The 22,892-nt window shown below is 46.8% G+C and overlaps 5 protein-coding genes across 7 annotated transcripts in view; 3 read left to right on the top strand and 2 right to left on the bottom strand.

Annotated features, from left to right (window-relative positions):
* Positions 1-22,892, top strand: part of GPN3 (GPN-loop GTPase 3) — a 637,401-nt gene that overhangs the window by 477,074 nt on the left and 137,435 nt on the right. The window lies entirely within an intron of this gene.
* The window catches only part of VPS29 (VPS29 retromer complex component), a 444,410-nt gene that overhangs the window by 323,638 nt on the left and 97,880 nt on the right, over positions 1-22,892 (top strand). The gene's annotated exons all lie outside the window — the stretch shown is intronic.
* Positions 1-22,892, bottom strand: part of LOC126931527 (peptidyl-prolyl cis-trans isomerase NIMA-interacting 4-like) — a 773,797-nt gene that overhangs the window by 670,663 nt on the left and 80,242 nt on the right. The gene's annotated exons all lie outside the window — the stretch shown is intronic.
* TCTN1 (tectonic family member 1) overlaps positions 1-22,892 on the bottom strand; it is a 77,392-nt gene that overhangs the window by 48,324 nt on the left and 6,176 nt on the right. The gene's annotated exons all lie outside the window — the stretch shown is intronic.
* Positions 21,218-22,892, top strand: part of PPTC7 (protein phosphatase targeting COQ7) — a 49,886-nt gene continuing 48,211 nt past the window's right edge. For 2 of the 3 annotated variants that reach the window (XR_007717860.1, XM_050749863.1), the window contains exon 1: positions 22,433-22,715. Coding sequence is in view for 2 of the 3 variants with exons in the window: in XM_050749863.1 (XP_050605820.1) it covers positions 22,493-22,715 (223 nt within the window). In the remaining variant the exon portion in view is untranslated. Of the gene's footprint in view, positions 22,716-22,892 lie in introns of all 3 variants that reach the window. The other variant, XM_050749862.1, reaches the window with a different exon arrangement.

Genomic DNA, 22,892 nt, shown 5'->3' with positions numbered 1-22,892 from the left:
GCCAGGCGCGGTGGCTCACACCTGTAATCCTAGGACTTGGAGAGGCCAAGACGGGCGGATCACTTGAGGTCAGTTCAAAACCAGCCCGACCAACATGGTGAAACCCCATCTCTACCAAAGATGCAAAAAAATTAGCTGGGCATGGTGGCGTGCGCCTGTAATCCCAGCTACTTGGGGGGCTAAGGCAGGAGAATTGCTTGAACCTGGGAGGCGGAGGTTGCAGTGAGCCAAGATTGTGCCACTGCACTCCAGCTTGGGCCACAAAGTGTGATTCTGTCTCAAAAAAGAAAAAAAAAAAGGTCTACTGGGCCGGGCGTAGTGGCTCACGCCTGTAATCCCAGCATTTTGGGATGCTGAGGTGAGCAGATCACTTGAGGTCAGGAGTTCCAGGCCAGCCGGGCCAACATGGTAAAACCCCGTCCCTACTGAAAAATTTTCTAAAAATACAAAAATTACTGGGGCCTGGTGGTGGGCGCCTGTAGTCACAGCTACTTGGGAGGCTGAGGCACGAGAATCCCTTGAACCTGGGAGGTGGAGGTTGCAGTGAGCCGAGATTGCCTCTGCACTCCAGCCTGGGCAACAGAGTGAGACTCTGTCGGAAGGAAGGAAGGAAGGAAGGAAGGAAGGAAGGAAGGAAGGAAGGAAGGAAGGAAGGAGGGAGGGAGGGAGGGAGGGAGGGAGGGAGGGAGGGAGGGAGGGAGGGAGGGAGGGAGGGAGGGAAAGAGAAGAGAAAACGAGCACACTTTCTGAAGCCAGGAAAGAAGGAAGGAAGGAAGGAAGGAAGGAAAGAAGGAAGGAAGGAAGGAAGGAAGGAAGGAAGGGAAGGAAGGAAGGAAGGAAGGAAGGAAGGAAGGAAGGAAGGAAGGAAGGAAGGAAGGAGGGAGGGAGGGAGGGAGGGAGGGAGGGAGGGAGGGAGGGAGGGAGGGAAAGAGAAGAGAAAACGAGCACACTTTCTGAAGCCAGGAAAGAAGGAAGGAAGGAAGGAAGGAAGGAAAGAAGGAAGGAAGGAAGGAAGGAAGGAAGGAAGGAAGGAAGGAAGGAAGGAAGGAAGGAAGGAAGGAAGGAAGGAAGGAAGGAAGGAAGGAAGGAAGGAAGGGAGGGAGGGAGGGAGGGAGGGAGGGAGGGAGGGAAAAGAGAAAACAAGCACACTTTCTGAAGCCACAGTGTTCAAATCCCTAGTTCTGCCACTTGCTAGCAGTATAACTTTGGGCATGGTTTCTGTGTTCAGATTCTTCATCTATAAAACAGAAAAATAGTGGTACCTAGGTACCAGTTTTGTGCATACAACATGGTGTATGCAGTATGCAGCCTGGCTAACTAAGCCCTCAAAAAGCTTTAAAATGCAACCTGGACAATATGGCAAGACTCTTTCTCCACAAAAAACAAAAACAAATTGGCCAGATGTAGTGCCACACACCAGTCCTAGCTACTCAGGAGGCTGAAATGGGAGGATCACTTGAGCCCTAGAGTTGGAAGCTGCAGTGAGCTATGATCATGCTACTGCACTTCAGTCTGGGTGACACAGCAAAACCCTGTCTCCATTTGAAAGAAAATAAAAGCTGTCCGGGCTTGGTGGCTCACGCCTGTAATACCAGCACTTTGGGAGGCCGAGGCGGGCGGATCATGAGGTCAGGAGATCGAGACCATCCTGGCTCTACTAAAAATACAATAAATTAGCTGGGTGTGGTGGTGCACACGTAGTCCCAGCTACTCAGGAGGCTGAGGCAGGAGAATTGCTTGAACCCAGGAGGTGGAGGTTGCAGCGAGCCGAGATCACGCCACTGCGCTCCAGCCTGGGTGACAGAGCAAGACTCCGTCTTAAAAAATAAAAAATAAATAAATAAGCAAAAGCTTAGACATGTTATTTGAGAAAGGGTGCAGGGTGCAGGTTTCCTTAATTGGAAAAGACAAAATGATGTTGATTAAATCTCCAGAAAGCAAAAGGAGAAAATATATATTAATCTTGCCTTGAAATCGACTGTATTGCCCTCAGGATTTAGCAATTTTAAATAATGCCATTTCACCTATTCCCTGCAGATGGCAGCCTTTGTCACCAAAACTTGGTTCCTCTCACAGGGTTGACCCCCGAGCAGAGGAGAAAATGCTACTCTTTCATTGGCTCTAGTTCACTCAACAAATATTTACTGAGCACCTACTATGTGCCAGGACCCAGAAACAGCAGTGGTCAGGCAGGCACCAGCATTGCCCTCTCAGAACTTCCAACAGTTCTAGAACTTCATTCCAAGGAGCTGAGGGGCCCTCCCAAGGAGAGCTTCCATGAGAATGGGCCTTCAATTACAGAAGCCTTAGCAGGAGTCAGAAACAGAATGCCTTCTCGAGCAAAAACTATGTTGCAAAGGACATTACTCACCACCAATTGCTTTCCAGGCTTACCTGCACTTAAAAAGAGCCTTTCATAAGTTCCACCCTCAGAGGAAAGAGCTGGGATATTTTATTTTATTTTATTATTTATGTATTTATTTTGAGACAGAGTCTTACTCTGTTGCCCTGGCTGCAGTGCAGTGGCCCAGGATAGGCTCACTGCAACCTCTGCCTCTCAAGTTTAAATGATTCTCGTGCCTTAACCTCCCGAGTAGCTGGGACTACAGGTGCTTACCACCATGCCTGGCTAATTTTTGTATTTTTAGTAGAGACAGGGTTTTGCCATATTGGCAGGCTGGTCTCGAACTCCTGAGCTCAGGTGATCTGCCTGCCTCAGCCTCCCAAGGTGCTGGGACTACAGGTGTGAGCCACCGTGCCCAGCCAAGAGTTGGAATATTTTAAATTAAATAATTCAAACTTAAAGCTGCTGGAACTTTCTTCTGAGCCTTGGGAGGAATGTGGCCATGTAGTATGCAGTTGCAATTTCTGCTTTGTCCTGTAAATGATTAGAAATGACCCAGTAGGCCGGGCGCGGTGGCTCATGCCTGTAATCCCAGCGCTTTGGGAGGCCAAGATGGGTGAATCACCTGAGATCAGGAGCTGGGGACAAGCCTGGCCAATATGGTGAAACCCCGTTTCTACTAAAAATATAAAAATTGGGCATGGTAGTGGGCACCTGTAATCCCAGCTACTTGGGAGGCTGAGGCAGACTTGTTTGAACTCAGGAGGTGGAGGTTACAGTGAGCCGAGATTGCACCACTGCACTCCAGCCTGAGCAATAAACGGTGGCTCACGCCTGTAATCTCAGCATTTTGGGAGGCTAAGGCAGACAGATCACAAGGTCAGGAGTTTGAGACCAACCTGACCAACATGGTGAAACCCCATCTCTACCAAAAAAAAAAAAAAAAAAAAAAAATAGCCGGGCGTGGTGGCACAAACCTGTAATCCCAGCTACTCAGGAGGCTGAGGCAGGAGAATCACTTGAACCTGGGAGGAGGAGGTTGCAGTTAGCCAAGATCACACTACTGCACTCCAGCCTGGACGACAGAGGGAGACTCCATCTCAAGAAAAAAAAAAGAAAGAAATGACCCACTAGCACCAGAGATAAGACCCTCTCAGGACATTACTCCTCTTCATAGAATGCTAAAGCATCTTCCTTGAAATGTCTCAAGCTGCTTTAATCAAATGACTGTAACATACATATGGGCCTTGTATGGAAAATGTTGCAACTCAGCTGAAACTGTTTCTATCTATATAAGTGAAACCTTAGCTTCTCCTCTTTCCAACACTGACCCCATTCCTTCGGAGTCTGTGTTTCCCAGGTGATCATCCTCAAGCCTTGCACTTGAATAAACTCTGTACTTAATCATATTTTCTAAATCTCGTTATGCAAGTTTGACAGATACTAAGAGGCATTGTCACTAATGCAGAAAGAGGGTGGCGGGGTTATGGGGTGAGTAAACGGGAAGATTTAGAAAATACAGACCAGGGATAACAATGCAAAATGCCCCACCAATTTTTAAACCAAACATCTCCTTTTTAAGAAAAATAATCCAAATTTTGGAAATAAGACCAAGAGAGGGCAGTGTAGTTCTTTCAATGTCATCTAGGACTTTGTTTCACAAGCTCACCCAAAGATTACTTAATTCTCTAGCAGGGATCAGCAAACTGTTCCCGTAAAGGTCCAGGTAGTAAATATTTTAGGCTTTGTGGGCTGTTTCCTATCTGTCGACCACTCAACTCTATCGGTCATCATGGTCCACAGTTTCTGTACAGCAAAAGCAGCCTCAGGAGCTACAGAAATAATTGGGTATGGCTGTGTTCCAATAAAACTATATTTTAGGCTGGTCATGGTGGCTCACACCTGTAATCCCAGCACTTTGGGAGGCCGAGGCAGGAGGATTGCTTGAGGCCAAGAGCTCAAGACCAACATAGTGTGACCCCATCTCTTATTTTTAAAAATAATAAAATTAAAATCTTATTACAAACACAAGCAGCCAGGCCAGATGTGGCCCACCAACTACTTATATAGGCCAGGGAATGCTCCTTTGTTTGCATAGGTATTGATTGATTAAAGGCCCAGATTTTTGTCCAGTAGAGTTTTTGGTTGTTTTTTGCTTGTTTTTGTTTTTGAGACAGAGTCTCACTCTGTTGCCTAGGCTGGAGTGCGGTGGCATAATCTCAGCTAACTGCAACCTCCACCTCCTGGGTTAAAGCAATTCTTCTGCCTCAGCCTCCCGAGTAGCTGAGACTACAGGTGTGCTCCACCAGCTAATTTTTTTTTTTTTTTTTTTTTTTTTTTTTTTTAGTAGAGATGGGATTTTACTGTGTTAGCTAGACTGCTGGTCTCGAGCTCCTGACCTCAAGTAATCTGCCTGCCTCGGCCTCCCAAAATGCTGGGATTACAGGCATGAGCCACTGTTCCTGGCCTTGTGCAGTAGAGTTTTGAATTATTTCTCTCCAGTACAAAAGACAATCCCATAGCTTATAGTTCTTACTACCCTGCGGAAGATTAACCAGTTTTGTATCTAAGTTTCCCACTTCCTCAAGTACCTACTTCCTGAAAACATTCTCTGAACCAACTTCACCATCCGACAGTTTCCTCTTTGACAAGTAGAATACATTTCTGACATGTGTCAATTCTATATTTGTTTGTTTTGTTTTTTGTTTTGTGTGAGGTGGGGTCTCACTCTGTCACCCAGGCTGGAGTACAATGGTGCAATCTTGGCTCGCTGCAACCTCCACCTCCAGGCTCATGCCATCTGCCCACCTCAGCCTCTCAAGTAGCTGGGACTATAGGCGCACACCACCATGCCCTGCTAATTTTTGTATTTTTTGTAGAGACAGGGTTTCAACTTATTGCCCAGGCTGGTCTCGAACTCTGGGGCTCAAATGCCTGCCTCAGCCTCCCAAAGTGCTGGGATTACAGGTATGAGCCACCATGCCCAGCCTTCCATTCTATATTTGAATGAGTCATGTTTTATTTTTATTTTTATTTTTATTTTTATTTTTTGAGATGGAGTTTCGCTCTTGTCGCCCAGGCTGGAGTGTAATGGCGCCATCTCAGCTCACTGCAACCTCCACCTCCTGGGTTCAAGCAATTCTCGTGCTTCAGTCCCCCAAGCAGCTGGGAGTACAGGCACATGCCACCATGCCCAGCTAATTTTTGTATTTTTAGTAGAGACAGGGTTTCACCATGTTGGCTAAGCTTGTCTCAAACTCCTGACCTTAGGTGATCTGCCCGCCTCTTTCTCCCAAAGTGCTGGGATTACAGGTGTGAGTCACTGCATCCGGCCCTCTCCCCACCTTCTTAATTTCATTTTCTACCTCCCCATCATTCGCTACACACTTTGGCCACACAGACCCTTTTCCTACTCCTCTAACAACTCAAACTTTAAAGAAAAACTTTGGCTGGGCACAGTGGCTCACACCTGTAATCCTAGCACTTTGGGAAACTGAGGCGAGTGGATTGCCTGAGCTCAGGAGTTCGAGAACAGCCTGGGCAACATGGAGAAACCCTGTCTCTATTAAAATACAAAAAAAAAAAAAAAAAAAAATTAGCCGGGCGTAGGGGCGTGCACCTGTAGTCTCAGCTGCTTGGGAGCCTGAGGCAGGAGAATCGCTTGAACAGGGGAGGTGGAGGTTGCAGTGATCTGAGAATGTGCCACTGCACTCCAGCCTGGTGACAGAGAGAGACTCCATCTACAAAACAAAACAAAACAAATCAAAACAAAAAACCAAGATTTAATTGTGGTAAAATATATATAACATAAAATTTCAGAAACCATCTTTAGGTGTACAGTTCAGTGGTAATAAGTACAATTCACACTGTTGTACAGCCATCAACACAGTCCATCTCCAGAATTCTTTTTCATCTTGCCAAACTGAAACTCTGTACCCATCAAACAATAATTCCCCGTTCCTCCGCCCCCCAACCCCTAGCAACCACCATTCTGCTTTCTGTCTCTATGAATTTGACTACCCTAGGTATCTCCTATAAGTGGAATCACAAAGTATTTGTCTGCTTGTGACTGGTTTATTTCACTTAGCATAATGTCCTTTAAGAATTACATCCATGTTGTAGCCTGTGTTAAAATTTAAATTTTTTTCTTTTTTTTTTTTTTGGCTCTGTTGCCCTGGCTGGTGTGCAGTGGCGTGATCTCAGCTCACTGCAACCTCTTTCTCCCAAGTTCAAGCAATTCTCCTGCCTCAGCCTCCCAAATAGCTGGGATTATAGGCATGTACCACCATGCCCAGCTAATTTTAGTATTTTTTGTAGAGGTGGGGTTTCACCATGTTGGCCAGGCTGGTCTTGAACTCCTGACTTCAGGTGACTCACCTCGGCCTCTCAAAGTACTAGAATTATAGATGTGAGCCCCTATGCCCAGTTCCCCCTTTTTTTCTCTTTTCTTTTTAGAGACAAGGTGTCACTCTGTCACCCATTTTGGAGGGCAGTGGCACACTCATAGCTCACTGTAATCTTGAACTCCTGGATTCAAGTGATCCTCCCACCTCAGCTTCCCGAGTAGCTAAAACTATAGGTTCACACCACCATGCCAAGTTAAAAAACTTCTTCTTTTGAGAGATAGGGTCTTGCTATGTTGTCCAGGCTAGTCTCAAACTCCTAGGCTCCAATGATCCTCCTGCCTCACCCTCCCAAAGTGCTGGGATTACAAGCATGAGCAATAGCACCCAACCAGAACTTCCTTCCTTTTTAAGACTAAATAACCGGGTGCAGTGGCTCATGCCTGTAATCCCAGTACTTTGGGAGGCTGAGGCAGGCGGATCACGACGTCAAGAGATCAAGACCATCCTGGCCAACATGGTGAAACCATCTCTACTAAAAATACAAAAATTAGTTGGGTGTGTTGGTATGCGCCTGTAGTCCCAGCTACTCAGGAGGCTGAGGCAGGAGAATGGCATGAACCCAGGAGGCAGAGCTTGCAGTGAGCCAAGATCGCACCACTGCGCTCCAGCCTGGGTGACAGAGTGAGACTCCATCTCAAAAAAAAAAAAAAAAAAAAAAAAACACTGTATGGATGGACCATATTTTCCTCATCCATTCATCTGTCAAAGGACACTCAGATTGCTTCCATGCCTTGGCTATTGTGAATAATGCTGCTACAAACATGGATGAACAAATATCTGTTTGAATCCCCTTGTGTGTGTGTGTGTGTGTGTGTGTGTATGAGACAATGTTGCTCTGTTGCCCAGACAGGAGTGCAATGCTACGTCCCATCTTACTGCAGTCTCCGCCTCCAAGGTTCAAGCCATCCTCCAGCCTCAGCCTCCCAAAGTGCTGAGATTACAGGCGTATGCCACCACATCAGCCAATTTTTGTATTTTTAGTAGAGATGGGGTTTTGCCATGGTGGCCAGGCTGGTCTCAAACTCCTGACCTCAAGTGATCTGCCCACCTTGGCTTCCCAAAGTGCTGGGATTAAAGGCATGAACCACTGTGCCCAGCCAAATCCTCACTTTCAGTTCCTTTGGGTATATACTCAGAAGTGGAATTGCTAAATTATATGGTAATTCAATTTTTAATTTTTGAGGAGCCACCATACTCTCTTCCCTAATGACTACCATTTTACATTTCCACCAACAGAGCACAAGGGTTCCAATGTTTCCACATCCTCACCAACACTTCTTATTTGCTGTTTTGTTTTGTTTTGTTTGAGACCGAGTTTCGCTCTTGTTGCCCAGGCTGGAGTGCAATGGCGCCATCTCAGCTCACCACAACCTCCGCTCCCAGGTTCAATCGATTCTCCTGCCTCAGCCTCCCGAGCAGCTGGGATTACAAGCATGTGCCACCAGGCCTGGCTAATTTTGTATTTTTAGTAGAGATGGGGTTTCTCCATGTTGGTCAGGCAACTTGAACTCCTGACCTCAGGGGATCCGCCCACCTCGGCCTCCCAAAGTGCTGGGATTACAGGCGTGAGCCCAACCTATTTTCTGTTTTGTAATGGGTATGAGGGAGTATCTCATTGTGATTTTGATTTGCATTTTCCTTTTTTTTTTTTTTTTTTTTTTTTGAGACGGGGTCTCGCTCTGTCCCCCAGGCTAGAGTGCAGTGGCCGGATCTCAGCTCACTGCAAGCTCTGCCTCCCAGGTTTACGCCATTCTCCTGCCTCAGCCTCCCGAGTAGCTGGGACTACAGGAACCCGCCACCTCGCCCAGCTAGATTTTTTTATTTTTTAGTAGAGATGGGGTTTCACTGTGTTAACCAGGATGGTCTTGATCTCCTGACCTCGTGATCCGCCCCTCTCGGCCTCCCAAAGTGCTGGGATTACAGGCTTGAGCCACCGCACCCGGCCTTGATTTGCATTTTCTTTTTTTTTTTTTTTTTTTTTTTTTTTTTTTTTTTTTTTTTTTTTTTTTGAGACGGAGTCTCGCTCTGTCACCCAGGCTGGAGTGCGGTGGCCGGATCTCAGCTCACTGCAAGCTCCGCCTCCCGGGTTTACGCCATTCTCCTGGCTCAGCCTCCCGAGGAGCTGGGACTACAGGCGCTCGCCACCTCGCCCGGCTAGTTTTTTGTACTTTTTAGTAGAGACGGGGTTTCACCGTGTTAGCCAGGATGGTCTCGATCTCCTGACCTCGTGATCCGCCCGTCTCGGCCTCCCAAAGTGCTGGGATTACAGGCTTGAGCCACCGCGCCCGGCCGATTTGCATTTTCTTAATGACTAGTGATGTTGATCATCTTTTCATGTGCTCATTGGCCATTTATATATCTTCCTTAAAGAAATGTCTATTTAAGTTATTTGGCTGTTTTTTTTTTTTTTTTTTCAAACAGAGTCTCGCTCTGTCTCTCAGGCTGGAGTGCAGTGGTGCGATCTTGGCTCACTGCAACCTCCATCTCCTGGGTTCAAGCAATTCTCCTGCCTCAGCCTCCTGAATAGCTGGGATTATAGGTGCGCGTCACCACGCCTGGCTAATTTTTGTATGTTTTTTAGTAGAGACGGGGTTTCACAGTGTTGGTCAGGCTGGTCTCAAACTCCTGACCTCGCCATCCTCCCACCTCCGCCTCCCAAAGTGCTGGGATTACAGGCGTGAGCCACCGCGCCCAGCTTTGCCTGTTTTTTAGTTGTTTTTTTTGTTGTTGAGATGTAAGAGTTCCTTATATATTCTGTTTTTTGTGGGGTTTTTTGTTTGTTTTCGCCCAGGCTGGGCTGGAGTGCAATGGCATGATCTCGATTCACTGCAACCTCTGCCTCCTGGGTTCAAGCGATTCTCCTGCCTAAGCCTCCAGAGTAGCTGGGATTACAGGTGCCCACCACCACACCTGGCTAATTTTTTATATTTTTAGTAGAGATGGGGTTTCACTATGTTGGTCAGGCTGGTCTCCAACTCCTAACCTCAGGTGATCCGCCCACCTCAGTCTCCCAAAGTGCTGGGATTACAGGCGTGAGCCACTGCACCCGGCCTGTATTCTGTTTTTTTGTTTGTTTGTTTTTGTTTTTGTTTTGTAGAGACAAAGTTTCCCTCTGTCTCCCAGGCTGGAATGCTGAGGCATGATCACGGCTCAATGCAGCTTCATCCTCCTGGGCTCAAACAATCCTTTCACCTCAGCCTCCCAAGTAGCTGGGACTACAGGTGTGTGCCACGACTCTTGGATCTTTTTTTAAATTTTTAGTAGAGATGAGGTCTCGCTAAGTCGCCCAGGCTAGTCTTGAACTCCTGAGCTCAAGTGATCCTCCCTGCTCAGCCTCCCAAAGTGCTACGGTTACAGGTGTGAGCCATATTATCTGGATATTAATCCTTTATCAAATATACGACTTGCAACAATTTTCCCTCATTCTGTTGGTTGCCTTTTCACTCTGTTGATTGTGTCTCATGCACGGAAGCTTTAAATTTTGATATAATCCAACTGATATATTTGTTCTTTTGTTGCCTGTGCTTTTAGTGTCATATCCAAAAAATCATGGCCAAATCCAATGTCATGAAGCTTTCTCCCTCTGTTTTTTTTCTAAGAATTGTATAGTTTTGGCTCTGACACACAGATCTTTGATCAATTTTGAGGAACTTTTATTACCTTTTTTTTTTTTTTTTTTTTTTTTTGAAACAAGGTCTCACTGTGTCACCCAGGCTGGAGCCTTGATCTCCCAGGCTCAAGTGATCCTCTCACCTCAGCCTCTTGAGTAGCTAGGACTACAGGCATGTGCCACCATGCCCGGCTAATTTTTGTATTTTAGTAGAGATGGGATTTTACCGTGTTGGCCTGGCTGGTCTCAAACTCCTGGGCTCAAGCAATCCGCCCACCTCGGCCTCCCAAAGTGCAGGGATTACAGGTGTGAACCACCGCACCCAGATAAACTGTTATCTTTTAATGTGGTCAAGTTGATCTAAATTTTCCTTAACAGCTTGTGTACTTTTATATATTATTGAAGCTGCCATTTCTTATCCCAATATTCCATATTCTAAGACTTTTCAATATTTCTTTTTACTCTTGGAATTAACTCTTGTATATAATGTGAGTTTGGGATCCAATTTAACTTTTTTTTTTTTTTAAGACAGAGTCTCACTTTTTTGCCCAGGCTGGAGTGCAGTGGTACAATCTTGGCTCACTGCAACCTCTGCCTCCTGGGCTTAAGCGATTCTCCTGCCTCAGCCTCCTAAGTAGCTGGGACTACAGGCATGAGCCACCACACCAGTTAATTTTTGTATTTTTAGTAGAGATTGGATTTCACTATGTTGATCAGGCTAGTCTCAAACTCCTGGCCTCAAGTGATTTACCCACCTCGGCTTCCCAAAGTGCTGAGATTTTAGGCATGAGCCGCCATGCCCAGCCCACAATTTAATTTTTTAGAGAGATAACCAATGTTCTCACACAATTTAAAAAATAATTTATTTTTTGGCCAGCCATGGTGGCTCACACCTGTAATCCCAGAACTTTGGGAGGCCAAGACAGGTGGATTGCCTGAGCTCAGGATTTCGAGGTCAACCTAGGGAACACGGTGAAACCTCGTCTGAAAAAAACAAAAAAAGTTACCCAGGTGTGTAACATGGTGAAACCCCGTCTCTGCTAAAAATACAAAAAATTAGCCGGGTGTAGTGGCAGGTGCCTGTAGTCCCAGCTACTCGGGAGGCTGAGGCAGAAGAATGGCGTGAACCTGGGACGCAGAGCTTGCAGACAGCCGAGATCGCACCACTGCACTCCAGCCTGGATGATAGAGCGAGACTCCGTCTCAAAAAAAAAAAAAAAAAAAAAAGGTTAGCTAGGTGTGGTGGCGCGCACCTGTAGTTCCTCTACTCAGAAGGCTGAGGTGACAGGATCGCTTGAGCTTGGGAGGTGGAGGCTGCAGTGAGCTGAGATTGCACCACCGCACTCCAGCCTGGGCAACAGAGTAAAACAGTTTCAAAATACATGTATATTATTTTTTTCCAGTAATTTATAATATTACTGCAACTTCCTTTTAAGTTTTTGTATATTTGTGGGTGTCTTCTTCTCTTACTATCTACCTAGCGGGCTGGGTGCGGTGGTTCACGCCAGTAATCCCAGCCACTTTGGGAAGCTGAAGCAGGTGGATCACGTGAGACCAGCCTGACCAACATGGAGAAACCCCGTCTCTACTAAAAATCCAAAATTAGCCGGGCGTGGTGGTGCATGCCTGTAATCCCAGCTACTCGGGAGGCTGAGGCAGGAGAATCGCTTGAACTCAGGAGGCGGAAATTGAGGTGAGCCGAGATGGTGCCATTGCACTCCAGCCTGGGCAACAAGAGTGAAACTCCATCTCAAAAATAAAAAATAAATTTTATATGTATGTGTATATGTGTGTGTGTGTGTGTATGTATATATATACACACACACCTAGTTAAGCCTTCAAAATTTCACTTCCCTTCCACATCTGTTTGGCTTGTCTACTAAGATCACAGTTCTAGCTCTTTATAAAAGGTCCCTGTAATCCCAGCACTTTGGGAGACTGAGGTGGGAGGATCACTTGAACCCAGGAGTTTGAGGCTGCAGTGAGCTATGATCGTGCCACTGCAGTCCAGCCTGGGTGACAGAGCAAGATCATGTTTTAAAAAAAATCCCTGCCTTCCTCCAGTTTAGTCAGCAGATCTTCCTTTATTTGTCTTTCACTCTTCTGCTGGTTCTGTCTTGGTAGCGCAGTAGAAGCATATTTTATTTTTATTTTTATTTATTTATTTATTTAGAGACGGAGTCTCACTTTGTTGCCCAGACCAGGCTGGCTCAATCTCAGCTCACTGCAACCTCCACCTCCCGGGTTCAAGGGATTCTCCTGCCTCACCCTCCTGAGTAGCTGGGATTACAGGCATGCACCACTACCATGCCCAGCTAATGTTTGTATTTTTAGTGGAGATGGGGTTTCACCATGTTGGCCAGGCTGGTCTCAAACACCCAATCTCAGATGATCCACCCACCTTGGCCTCCCAAAGTGCTGGGATTACAGGCGTGAGCCACTGCGCCCGGCCCAGAAGCATATTTTAAAACACAACCCAGGCCAGGTGCGGTGGCTCACGCCTGTAATCCCAGAACTTTGGGCAGCAGAAGCATGGTGAAACCCTGTCTCTACTAAAAATTAAAAAAGAAAAATTAAAAAAAAAATTGGCTGGGTGTGGTGGCACACACCTGTAATCCCAGCTACTGGGGAGGTTGAGGCATGAGAATCACTTGAGTCCAGGAGGTGGAGGTTGCAGTGAGCCAAGATTGCACCACTGCACTTCAGCCTGGGTGACAGAGTGAGACTCCATCTCAAAAAAATAATAATAATAAAATAAAAAATAAAAAAAAAAGCAAAACCAGGCCGGCCACGGTGGCTCACACCTGTAATCCCAGCACTTTGGGAGGCTGAGGCGGGCAGATCACTTGAGCTCAGGAGTTCAAGACCAGCCTGGCCAACACGGTAAAACCCTGTCTCTACAAAAAATTAAAAAAAAAAAATCCAGGTGTTGGTGGCTCATGCCTGTAGTCCCAGCTACTCGCCAAGTTGAGGCGGGAGGATTGCTTGAACCTGGGAGGTGGAAGTTGCAATGAGCCAAGATCACGCTGTGCACTCCATGCGCTCCAGCCTGGGTGACAAGAGTAAAACCCTGGTGCAAAAAAAAAACCCACAAAAAAACAAAACCAAACAACCCAGGTCCAGGTCCTCCTTGATTTCTCAAGCAAACCTGTTTCTCACAGACAAAAGTTTCAAGGCATAAGCCTGACTGTTTTCTTATCTTATGGGTCTTCATCCAGTTTATCTACCTCCACCTGCAAAGAAGCATATCTCCTATACAATAAGGGCCCTGTTCTTTTCATTTGTTTTCACTAATAAAATATACCTCCATTCTATGGGTAAAGCCAGAGTCTGAGCTCTCCAAATGTTAAACCGTGATCAAAGTTCATGCAATTCACAAAGCAGAGTCAACTTGCCCAACCACAAGTGTTGCTGAAAGAGGTATTACAAGCCGGGCGCGGTGGCTCACGCCTGTAATCCCAGCATTTTGGGAGGCCAAGGCGGGTGGATCACCTGAGGTCGGGAGTTCAAGACCAGCCTGACCAACATGGAGAAACCCCTTCTCTACTAAAAATACAAAATTAGCTGGGCGTGGTGGCACATGCCTATAATCCCAGCTACTAGGGAGGCTGAGGCAGGAGAATTGCTTGAACCTGGGAGGCGGAGGTTGCGGTGAGCTGAGATCGTGCCATTGCACTCCAGCCTGGGCAACAAGAGTGAAACTCCATCTCAAAAAAAAAAAAAAAAAAAAGAAAGAAAGAAAGAGGTATTACAGAAAGCAAAAATCTACCCACCGGAGTCTATAGGTTGGTAAACTAAAGTTCTGCCCTTTTTAAGGTAAGCCTTCTCTGGGACAGAAAGACTTTTTCTGCAATAATCGAATCCCTGTCCCACCTGCCTGCTGAGGTCAAGGCTTTACTCACACGAGTTAGGTCAAGGCCTGCCCCAGAGGCCCTTGTACTCAGGCTCTAGCCAGTTAAAATCCTGTGAAACCACTGTAGCTGTCACAGACTGCCTGGGTCAAGAACACACTTGACCCATAATTACCTTTAAGCCTGGAGCCCTGACAACACCAGAAATTTGATCTCCACAGGACTGCCTCTCAAAGTTTTCTAAAGAAAAAAATGTAAATTAACATGTTGGGGTTTCATGGGGCTGATAATTAATTGCACCCTTCTTAGCCTTTCCAAATTCCAAACCCACTGAGAAAAAGGTATATGAATCAGGAAACTAGAGCTCTAGAGTTTTTTTTCTGGATAAGGCTGATTGGAGAAATGCATGCAATTTCCCTCTGGATTAAACTAATTTACCCAGCCAACGGCTGGGTTACTGCAAATGTCTTCCACAGGGACAGGCTCCTCATGGTGAAGGAGGAAAACAGCAGTGTCTAAAGGTCAGGCATAGCAAAAAGAAAAAAAGAGAAAGGGACCAGGCAACAAACTCAGCATCTTCTCCCAAACCCACCATTAGGCAAATCACTCCTCATCTCATGGAGGTACCAGAGAAAGGGATGAGAAGTTTTCCTTCAGTAGCTTCTCTGTTGAAAAGTGGAAGTCCCCTCTCCGCTTATATAAATAAGTGGAGGATAAGTTCCCTTCGAACAGTTGCTTTTGGTTTCAGGATTTGTTTTTGATTCGGTAACTGTAGTCATGGTACTTAGATCACATGATGTGTTTGTTAGAATTCACTGCATTACAAGGCAAAATCAAAGTGGCTAAAGCAACATAGGGAACTCATATTAGTTCAGAGACTGATCCTCCCTCAGGCAAAGCTGGATTCAGGGTTTGATTGACATTTACCAGGCCTCTGTTTCTTACCATCTCTAGGCTCTTCTTCTCTCTGTATTTACTTCATTCTCAGGCTGGTTCTTTCCAAGTAGCAGCAAAAATGGCCACCAGGCCAGGCACGGTGGCTCACACCTGTAATCCCAGAACCTTGGGAGGCTGAGTTGGGCAGATCACTTGAGTTCAGGAGTTCAAGACCAGCCTGGCCAACATGGTAAAACCCCATCTTTACTAAAAATACAAAAATCAGCCAGGCATGGTGGCAGCTGCCTGTAATCCCAGCTACTTGGGAGACTGAGGCAGGAGAACAGTTTGAACCCTAGAGGCAGAGGTTGCAGTGAGCCAAGATCGCACTAATGCACTCCAGCCTGGGCAACAGAGCAAGACTCCATCTCAACAATAACAACAACAACAAAAGAAAAGAAAAAAATGGCCATCAGCAGCTCCAAGCTTGCATTCTACCAGTTTAGAAACAAACCTTGGTGATAATTTCTCCCTCCTAACACTTTCAGCAAAATCCCATAATGAAGTTTCCTTGGTCTGGCTTGGGTCATGTGCCTTCTCTCTGGACCCACCACTGCTAGCAACAGAATATAATGCTGTGATTGACCAGACCTAGGCCATGTGTCCATCCTTGGAGTCCTGGTCCAGTTCCACATAAATTGCATGAACCTAGGGGGTGTTGGATTATTCCTCCAAGGAAAATCAAAATACAATAATCAGAGAAGCAGGAGAATTGATTCTAGGGGGGAAAAAACATGACCATCACACAAGACACAAAGCAAGATAAGTTAAATGGAAAGAACAGCCAATGGTTAGTGACTTCGAAGCCAATGGTTAGTGACTTTCAGTGAAGGCATTAAGTGTCGCAGGGACACTTCTCCAGTTCAGCCCAGCTCTGCCTAGCGAGATGAATATATTACTCAGCCCTTTCTTCAGCTTGTTACATGTGATTTCCCAGGTTCTTGTATTCAATAGCATTCACTTGTTAGGTTATTTATTTAGCACCTATTATATGCCAGGCACTATTTTGGACACCATATAAAGTCTTTTTTTTTTTTTCTTTTTTAGACAAGCCCTCACTGTTGCCCAGCCTGGAGTACAGTGGTATGATCACAGCTCATGGCAACCTCCACCTCCCCTGGCTCAGGTGATTCTCCCACCTCAGCCTCTTGAGTAGGACTACAGGTGTATGCCACCACACCTGGCCAGTTTTTGGGTTTTTTTTTTTTTTTTTTTTTTTCTTTGTACAGACAGGGTCTCATTATATTGTCCAGGCTGGTCTTGAACTCCTGGCTTCAAGTGATCCTCCTGTCTTGGTCTCCCAAAATACTGGAATTACAGGTGTGAGCCACTGCACCTGGCCTAAAGTCATGAATAAAATAGACAAAATTTCCTGCTCTCGTGGCATTTATCATTTAGTCAGGGAGGAGACAAACAATTAAAAAAATAAGTAAGCACTATGTGTTATGAAGAAAAATGCAGATGGCACTGTTGGGTGATTTAAATAGGTGATCAGGCCAGGCGTGGTGGCTCACGCCTGTAAAATCCAGCACTTTGGGAGGCCGAGGCAGATAGATCACGAGGTCAGGAAATCGAGACCATCCTGGCCAACATGGTGAAACCCCGTCTCTACTAAAACACACACACAAAATTAGCCAGGCATGGTGACGCGCCTGTAGTCCCAGCTACTCGGGAGGCTGAGGCAGGGGAATCACCTGAACGCGGGAGGTGGAGGTTGCAGTGAACCAAGATCACGCCACTGCACTCTAGCCTGGCCACAGAGCGAGACTCTGTCTCAAAAAAACAAAACAAACAATAACAAAAAAAGAAAACAGGTGATCAGACAAGAGGATGCAGGCCAGGTGTGTGGTGGCTCATGCCTGTAATCCCAGCACTTTGGGAGGCTGAGGTGGGCAGATCACTTGAGGCCAGGAGTTTGAGACCAGCCTGGCCAACATGATAAAACCCTGTCTCTACTAAAAATACAAAAATTAGCCAGGCGTGGTGGCGCACGCCTGTAGTCTCAGCTAGGGGGCTGAGGCAGGAGAATCACTTGAATCCGGGAGGTAGAGGTTGCAGTGAGCTGAGATCGCACTGCTGCACTCCAGCCTGGGCAACATTGTGAGACTCTGTCTCAAAAAAAAAAAACACAAAAAGAGAAGAGGATGCGGATGCAGTCAAAACACATGGTACGTGCTTAACCCATGGACTCCATCGCTCTTATTCTTGTTACTATCATTACCACTATTATTATTTGGCGTATTAAAGGCATTTGGTGACCTTTTGCTGTCTCCAGCATTAAGTAGCCTCGGTTCAGCATATAAGACCCCCTGCATCAGGTCCTAAATTATTATTTTTATTTTTTTGAGACAGTCTCACTCTATCGCCCAGGCTGGAATGCAGTGGTGCGAACTCAGCTCACTGCAACCTTTGCCTCCTGGGTTCAAGCGATTCTCCTGCCTCAGCCTCCCTATTAGCTGGGATTACAGGCACAGGTCACCATGCTTAGCTAATTTTTTCTGTATTTTTTAGCAGAGACAGGGTTTCACCATGTTGGCCAAGATGGTCTCGATTTCTTGACCTCGTGATCTGCCCGCCTCAGCCTCCCAAAGTGCTGGGATTACAGGAATTTTTTGATTTTTTGTTAAGAAGAGGTCTCACTGTGGTGCCCAGGCTGGTCTTGAACTCCTGGACTCGAGCAATCCTCCTGCCTCGGCCTCCCACAAGTGCTGGGATTACAGGCATGAGCCACCATGCCTGACCATATTCACCCTTTTAAAGTGTACAGTTCAGCGGTTATTCATATATTTATAAACTTGTGCAACCATTGCCACTATCTAATTCTGGAATATTTTCATCACTCCAAATAGAAACCCTGTACCCATGAGCAGTCACTCCCCATTTTCCCTCCCCCAAGTCCCTGGCAACCACTAATCTACTTTCTGTCTCTATGGATTTGCCTATTCTGGACATTTCATATAAATGGAATCATACAATATGTGGTATTTCGTGTCTGACTTCTTAAAATACTGATTTTGTTTGTTTTGGAAATGGGGTTTCACTACGTTGTCCAGGGTGGAGTGCAGTAGCAATTCACAAGCTTCATCGTGACACTCTATAGCCTTAGTCTCCCAAGTAGCTAGGACTACAGGCACTTGCCACCTTGCCCAGCTCTTAACCCTGCCTTTAGCCCCACCTGTTTTTTTTTTTTTTTTGAGACATGCTCTCACTCTGTCGCCTGGACTGGAATGCAGTGGCATGATCTTGGCTCACCGCAACCTCCACCTCCCAGGCTCAAGTGATTCTCTTGCCTCAGCTTCCCGAGTAGCTGGGATTACAGGTGCACGCCACTACTGCCCAGCTAATTTTTGTATTTTTAGTAAAGATGGGGTTTCACCATGTTGGCCAGGCTGGTCTTGAACCCCGGACCTCAAGTGATCCACCTTGGCCTCCCTAAGTGCTCAGATTACAGGCGTGAGCCACTGCACCTGGCCCAGCCCCGCCATTTATTATTCATATTTCAAATCCTAAGGTTGTATTGCTCTTCTCCAATCGCATTCTGCATTCATTGCATATCCTTTTCCTCCTCTTGAGCTGGTTATGCCGCATGACAGACAGACTTGTCTGTCCATTCAGGCCTCTCACAACTGTCATGTCTTTGTAAAGTGTCGTAGGTGTTCTCTAACCCCAGAGGGTCTCATTTCCCTTTCCCAGACCCCTCCTTTATTTCAGCTGATGGTGCTTATTATTATTTTATTTAGTTACTTTGAGCCAAAGTCTGGCTGTGTTGCCCTAGCTGGAGTGCAGTGGCATGATCTCGGCCTATTGGAACCTCTACTTCCCAGGTTCAAGCGATTCTCCTGCCTTAGCCTCCCACCTAGCTGGGATCACAGGCGTGCACCACCATTCCCAGCTAATTTTTGTATTTTTAGTAGACCCCGGGTTTGACCATGTTGGCCAGGCTGGTCTCAAACTTCTGACCTCAAGTGATCCACCCCACCCCCCTTGGCCTCCCGAAGTGCTGGGATTACAGGCATTAACCACCACACCCAGTCTATTATTATTATTTTAATACATTTACTTAATTTTAACCTTCCTGCTGCACTGTGACTGCCACAAAATCACCATTTTTAAAAATCCTTAGCCTACAGCCTTTAGCATAATAAGTGCTCAACAAATATTTGCTCATTTGCATGGCATTGCTGTAACACAGTGGCTCCAAGTCGGGGACAATTTTGTCCCCTAGGGGACATCTGGCAATATCTGGAGACAGTTTTGGTTGTCCCGGGGGCGTGGAGGTGGCATTCTTCTGGCATCTAGTGGGTAGAGGCCAGGGACGCTGCTAAGCCCCCTCCAATGCATGCACAGGACAGCCCTCACAGCAAAGAATCATCCTGCCTAAAATGTCAATAGTGTCAAGCTTGAGAAACCTTGCCATAATCTAATTAGTGCTCATTGTGAATAGGTTAGTAAAAAGAAACCCAAAGAGGTCAATGTACTAGTCTGGCAGAAAATCTCACTAGGAAATGTCATGCCTTCTTTTTTGTTTGTTTGTTTTTTTGTTTGAGGAGCAGAGGGTGACTTTGGTGCAAAGCTCTTTCCTAATGTCATAGAGGTGCCCTGGGAGCCCAGATGTATTTTCACCACACTTGTTCACCTTTAAGAGTGGCAACTGACCTCTCAGGAATCCTTGAAGTGCCAGGAATGTAACTCTGTTAAGGAAGAAAACTCAGGCCTTTTTAAGTCCAGCAAAATGTCAAATGTGAATTGTGTTCCTGGGAGAGGGAAGGGGAAGGGAGGTGTTTTATACAGTACCCTCTCCTGGCTTCCCCCATGGTGATGAAACTTCAGAGCTGGCTCTGGAATAAATGATTCAAGGGAACCCGAGGCCCTATCTCCTGTTCTTTTAAAACTTGCAAAGGAGTTTTGAGAAGGATTCTGTTCGCCACATGCTTCTGTGGGCAACTCATTTGCAGGAAACTCACTTGCGGGAAATTCATTTGCCGGAACTCAAGGCACTGGTATCACTTAATCATAAAAACAGCGGCCCCATCGGAGCAGAAGTTACTGGCTTTAGAGTCACATCTTAGGTTCCTACTCATCCCATCAAACCGGTTCTTGTGACTGACACGGAAATTAGGTAATATATGCCCTGAAAAGGAAAAGTAGGAGCAGTCTGAAGGAGTTTGGAAATAGGGTTGACATGCTATTTTAAAAAGTTTGTCCTTGGGGTAGAATTACCTGCCAGGCTGACTGGGATCTGGTAGTGGTGTGTATACTTGAAAGAGCTACCTTTAGCACAGCTGGCAGAAATATAAATGCCAAGTAGAGGATTCCGAGAGGCACTACCCCCTCTTCTGGGAACTCTCCAATTCTTGCGCCCTTAAAAAAAAGCAAGGTGTGAATGCATTATTGTCATTACTATGCCATTTATCCAGTAAATGAACATTTTCTGGGTTCTGTATATTTGACAAAATGCCACTAGGTGAAGTCATTTCTTCAGTCCAATTTTGATGAAAGCCCTTAAAGACAGAAACATATAGAGAGTACTTGGCACACTGTGAACTGCAAAAGTGTTTAATGATGACAGTAATTAGGATAACAGAATAATGTGTGTTGAGTTGATAGTTGGCAGCATTTAAAATATATTAAGAAAGCATAAAAAAGGACCATTTAAAAATAAGGTGGGAATCCCCAAAGTAACAATGGTCTTGTCAAAAGTGAACTGGAAAAAGACTGCTGTTTCTGAGAAATACATGTTTCAATCAAACTAAAAATTACTCTAAATTGGATTACTTGCCCCAAAGCTCATTTTCTGTTGTTTGTGAACCCCACTCACTCACTCATTCCTGTATTCAGCAAACATTACTTTCTTTTATCATTTGTGGTTCTTATTCCATTATTCCTTCTTTTTTTTTTTTTTTTTTTTTGAGATGGAGTCTAGCTCTGTCTCCCAGACTGGAATGCAGTGGCGCTATCTCGGCTCACTGCAACCTCTGCCTCCCAGGTTCAAGCGATTCTCCTGTCTCAGCCTCCTGAGTAGCTGGGATTACAAGCGTTTGTCACCAAGTCCAGGTAATTTTTTTTTTTTTTGTATTTTCAGTAGAGACCACGTTGGCCAGGCTGGTGTCGAACTCCTAACCTCAAGTGATCTGCCCACCTTCGCCTTCCAGAGTGCTGGGATTACATGTGTGAGCCACCACACCCAGCCTATTATTCCTTCTTTTATTCCACAGACATTTACACATTCTCCTACTGTGTGCTAGGCATTGCTTTAGATTCTAATAATTCAGCAGCAAATGATCCTTGTCCTTGGGAAACTTAGAATCTAGTGAAATATTCATTCATTCTTTCATTCATTCACACATTTACTGTGTGCTTACGTCTTCTGGGGATATAGCAACAGAAAACACAGGACCCTCAGATAAACGAATTACATTCTAGAGGGTAGAAGGGAAAGCAAGGGCAAAGGTCTTGAGGCCCTGTGAGCATGGCTAGAGGCCAGTTAGCAAAAGGGACATGACACCACTTGTGTCCCCTCCCACTCTGATAGGGACACATAACATTTTCTCAATTTTTCCTAAAAGACTGTACAAAAAGTCTCTTCTTTCCAAACAGTTTGCCGGCCTAAATCCTTCCAGTATATTACTTGGGGAGGTGTCACTAGATCTGTGTACCTCTGTTTCTCATTATGTGACTCCATTCTGGTTTCTTGCAGGTTTTTGTTTAAAGGAATGGTGGCGTTATTTATTTAAAACAGGCTTTAAAAGATACGGTTAAAACAGGGGAGAAAACCCTCACGTGGCCCACCTACAATTCCTACTAACTTAACACAGGTCCAGGGTTTGGGGAATCCTCCTAGGTCCTAAATCTTTGGCAGCCAAGTCAAAAGTGACTACGACTCCGGGACTATAATTCCCAGGAGACACTGCGTTCGCACTCTCTGCGCATGCTCAACCTTGGTGACTACATAAGGCTGAAAGTCCGAGGGGCGGGGCTTGGGGGGGCCTGAGCGTTGAATCGGGGCGGGGCTAGGGGCAGGGCCAGGGAGGGGGCGGTGCTGCCGGCGCCGCCCGGAACACGCTAGTGGAGCGGAAGATGGCGGCGGCAGCTGCGGCTGCAGCCGGGACCTCAGTTGGGCTGAGGCGGAGAAGCCGCCGGCTCTGACCTCGCTCTGGCTCCGGTGCGCGCGGCTGAGCGTGTGCGAGGCCCCGCGCGTCGGGCAGGGGCGGCGGCGGCCACTGCGCGCCGCCCTGAGGAGCGCCCCATCGGCGGCGCGACTGCGGCTGAGGAGAGAGCCGGCTCCGGGCCTCCGCGTCCTCCTGCTCCCCCGGCCCCCCGCCTCCTCGGGGGGGCGGCGGCGGCGATGTTCTCGGTCCTCTCGTACGGGCGCCTGGTGGCCCGCGCCGTGCTCGGCGGCCTCTCGCAGACCGACCCTAGGGCCGGCGGCGGCGGCGGCGGCGACTACGGGCTGGTGACGGCCGGCTGCGGCTTCGGCAAGGACTTCCGTAAGGGCCTTCTCAAGAAGGGCGCGTGCTACGGGGACGACGCGTGCTTCGTGGCCCGACACCGTTCCGCGGACGTGCTGGGTGAGTCCCCGGCCCGGTTCCCTCGCCCCAGCCTCGGATCCGCCTCCCGGGGACTCCCCGCGCGGGGCTTCCCCAGTTCCTCCCGGCGGCGAAAGGAGCCAGAGCGCTCACATGGAGGGAGCGCTTACTATGCGCCAGGCGCCGTGCCAAGCGCTCCGAGGCGCGTTTTCCGCTTGA

The sequence above is a fragment of the Macaca thibetana genome, chromosome 11 (assembly GCF_024542745.1).
Source record: "Macaca thibetana thibetana isolate TM-01 chromosome 11, ASM2454274v1, whole genome shotgun sequence".
Lineage (NCBI taxonomy): Eukaryota > Metazoa > Chordata > Mammalia > Primates > Cercopithecidae > Macaca > Macaca thibetana.
The sequence above is the reverse complement of the archived record's forward strand: the minus strand, read 5'-3'. Positions and strand labels throughout refer to the sequence as shown.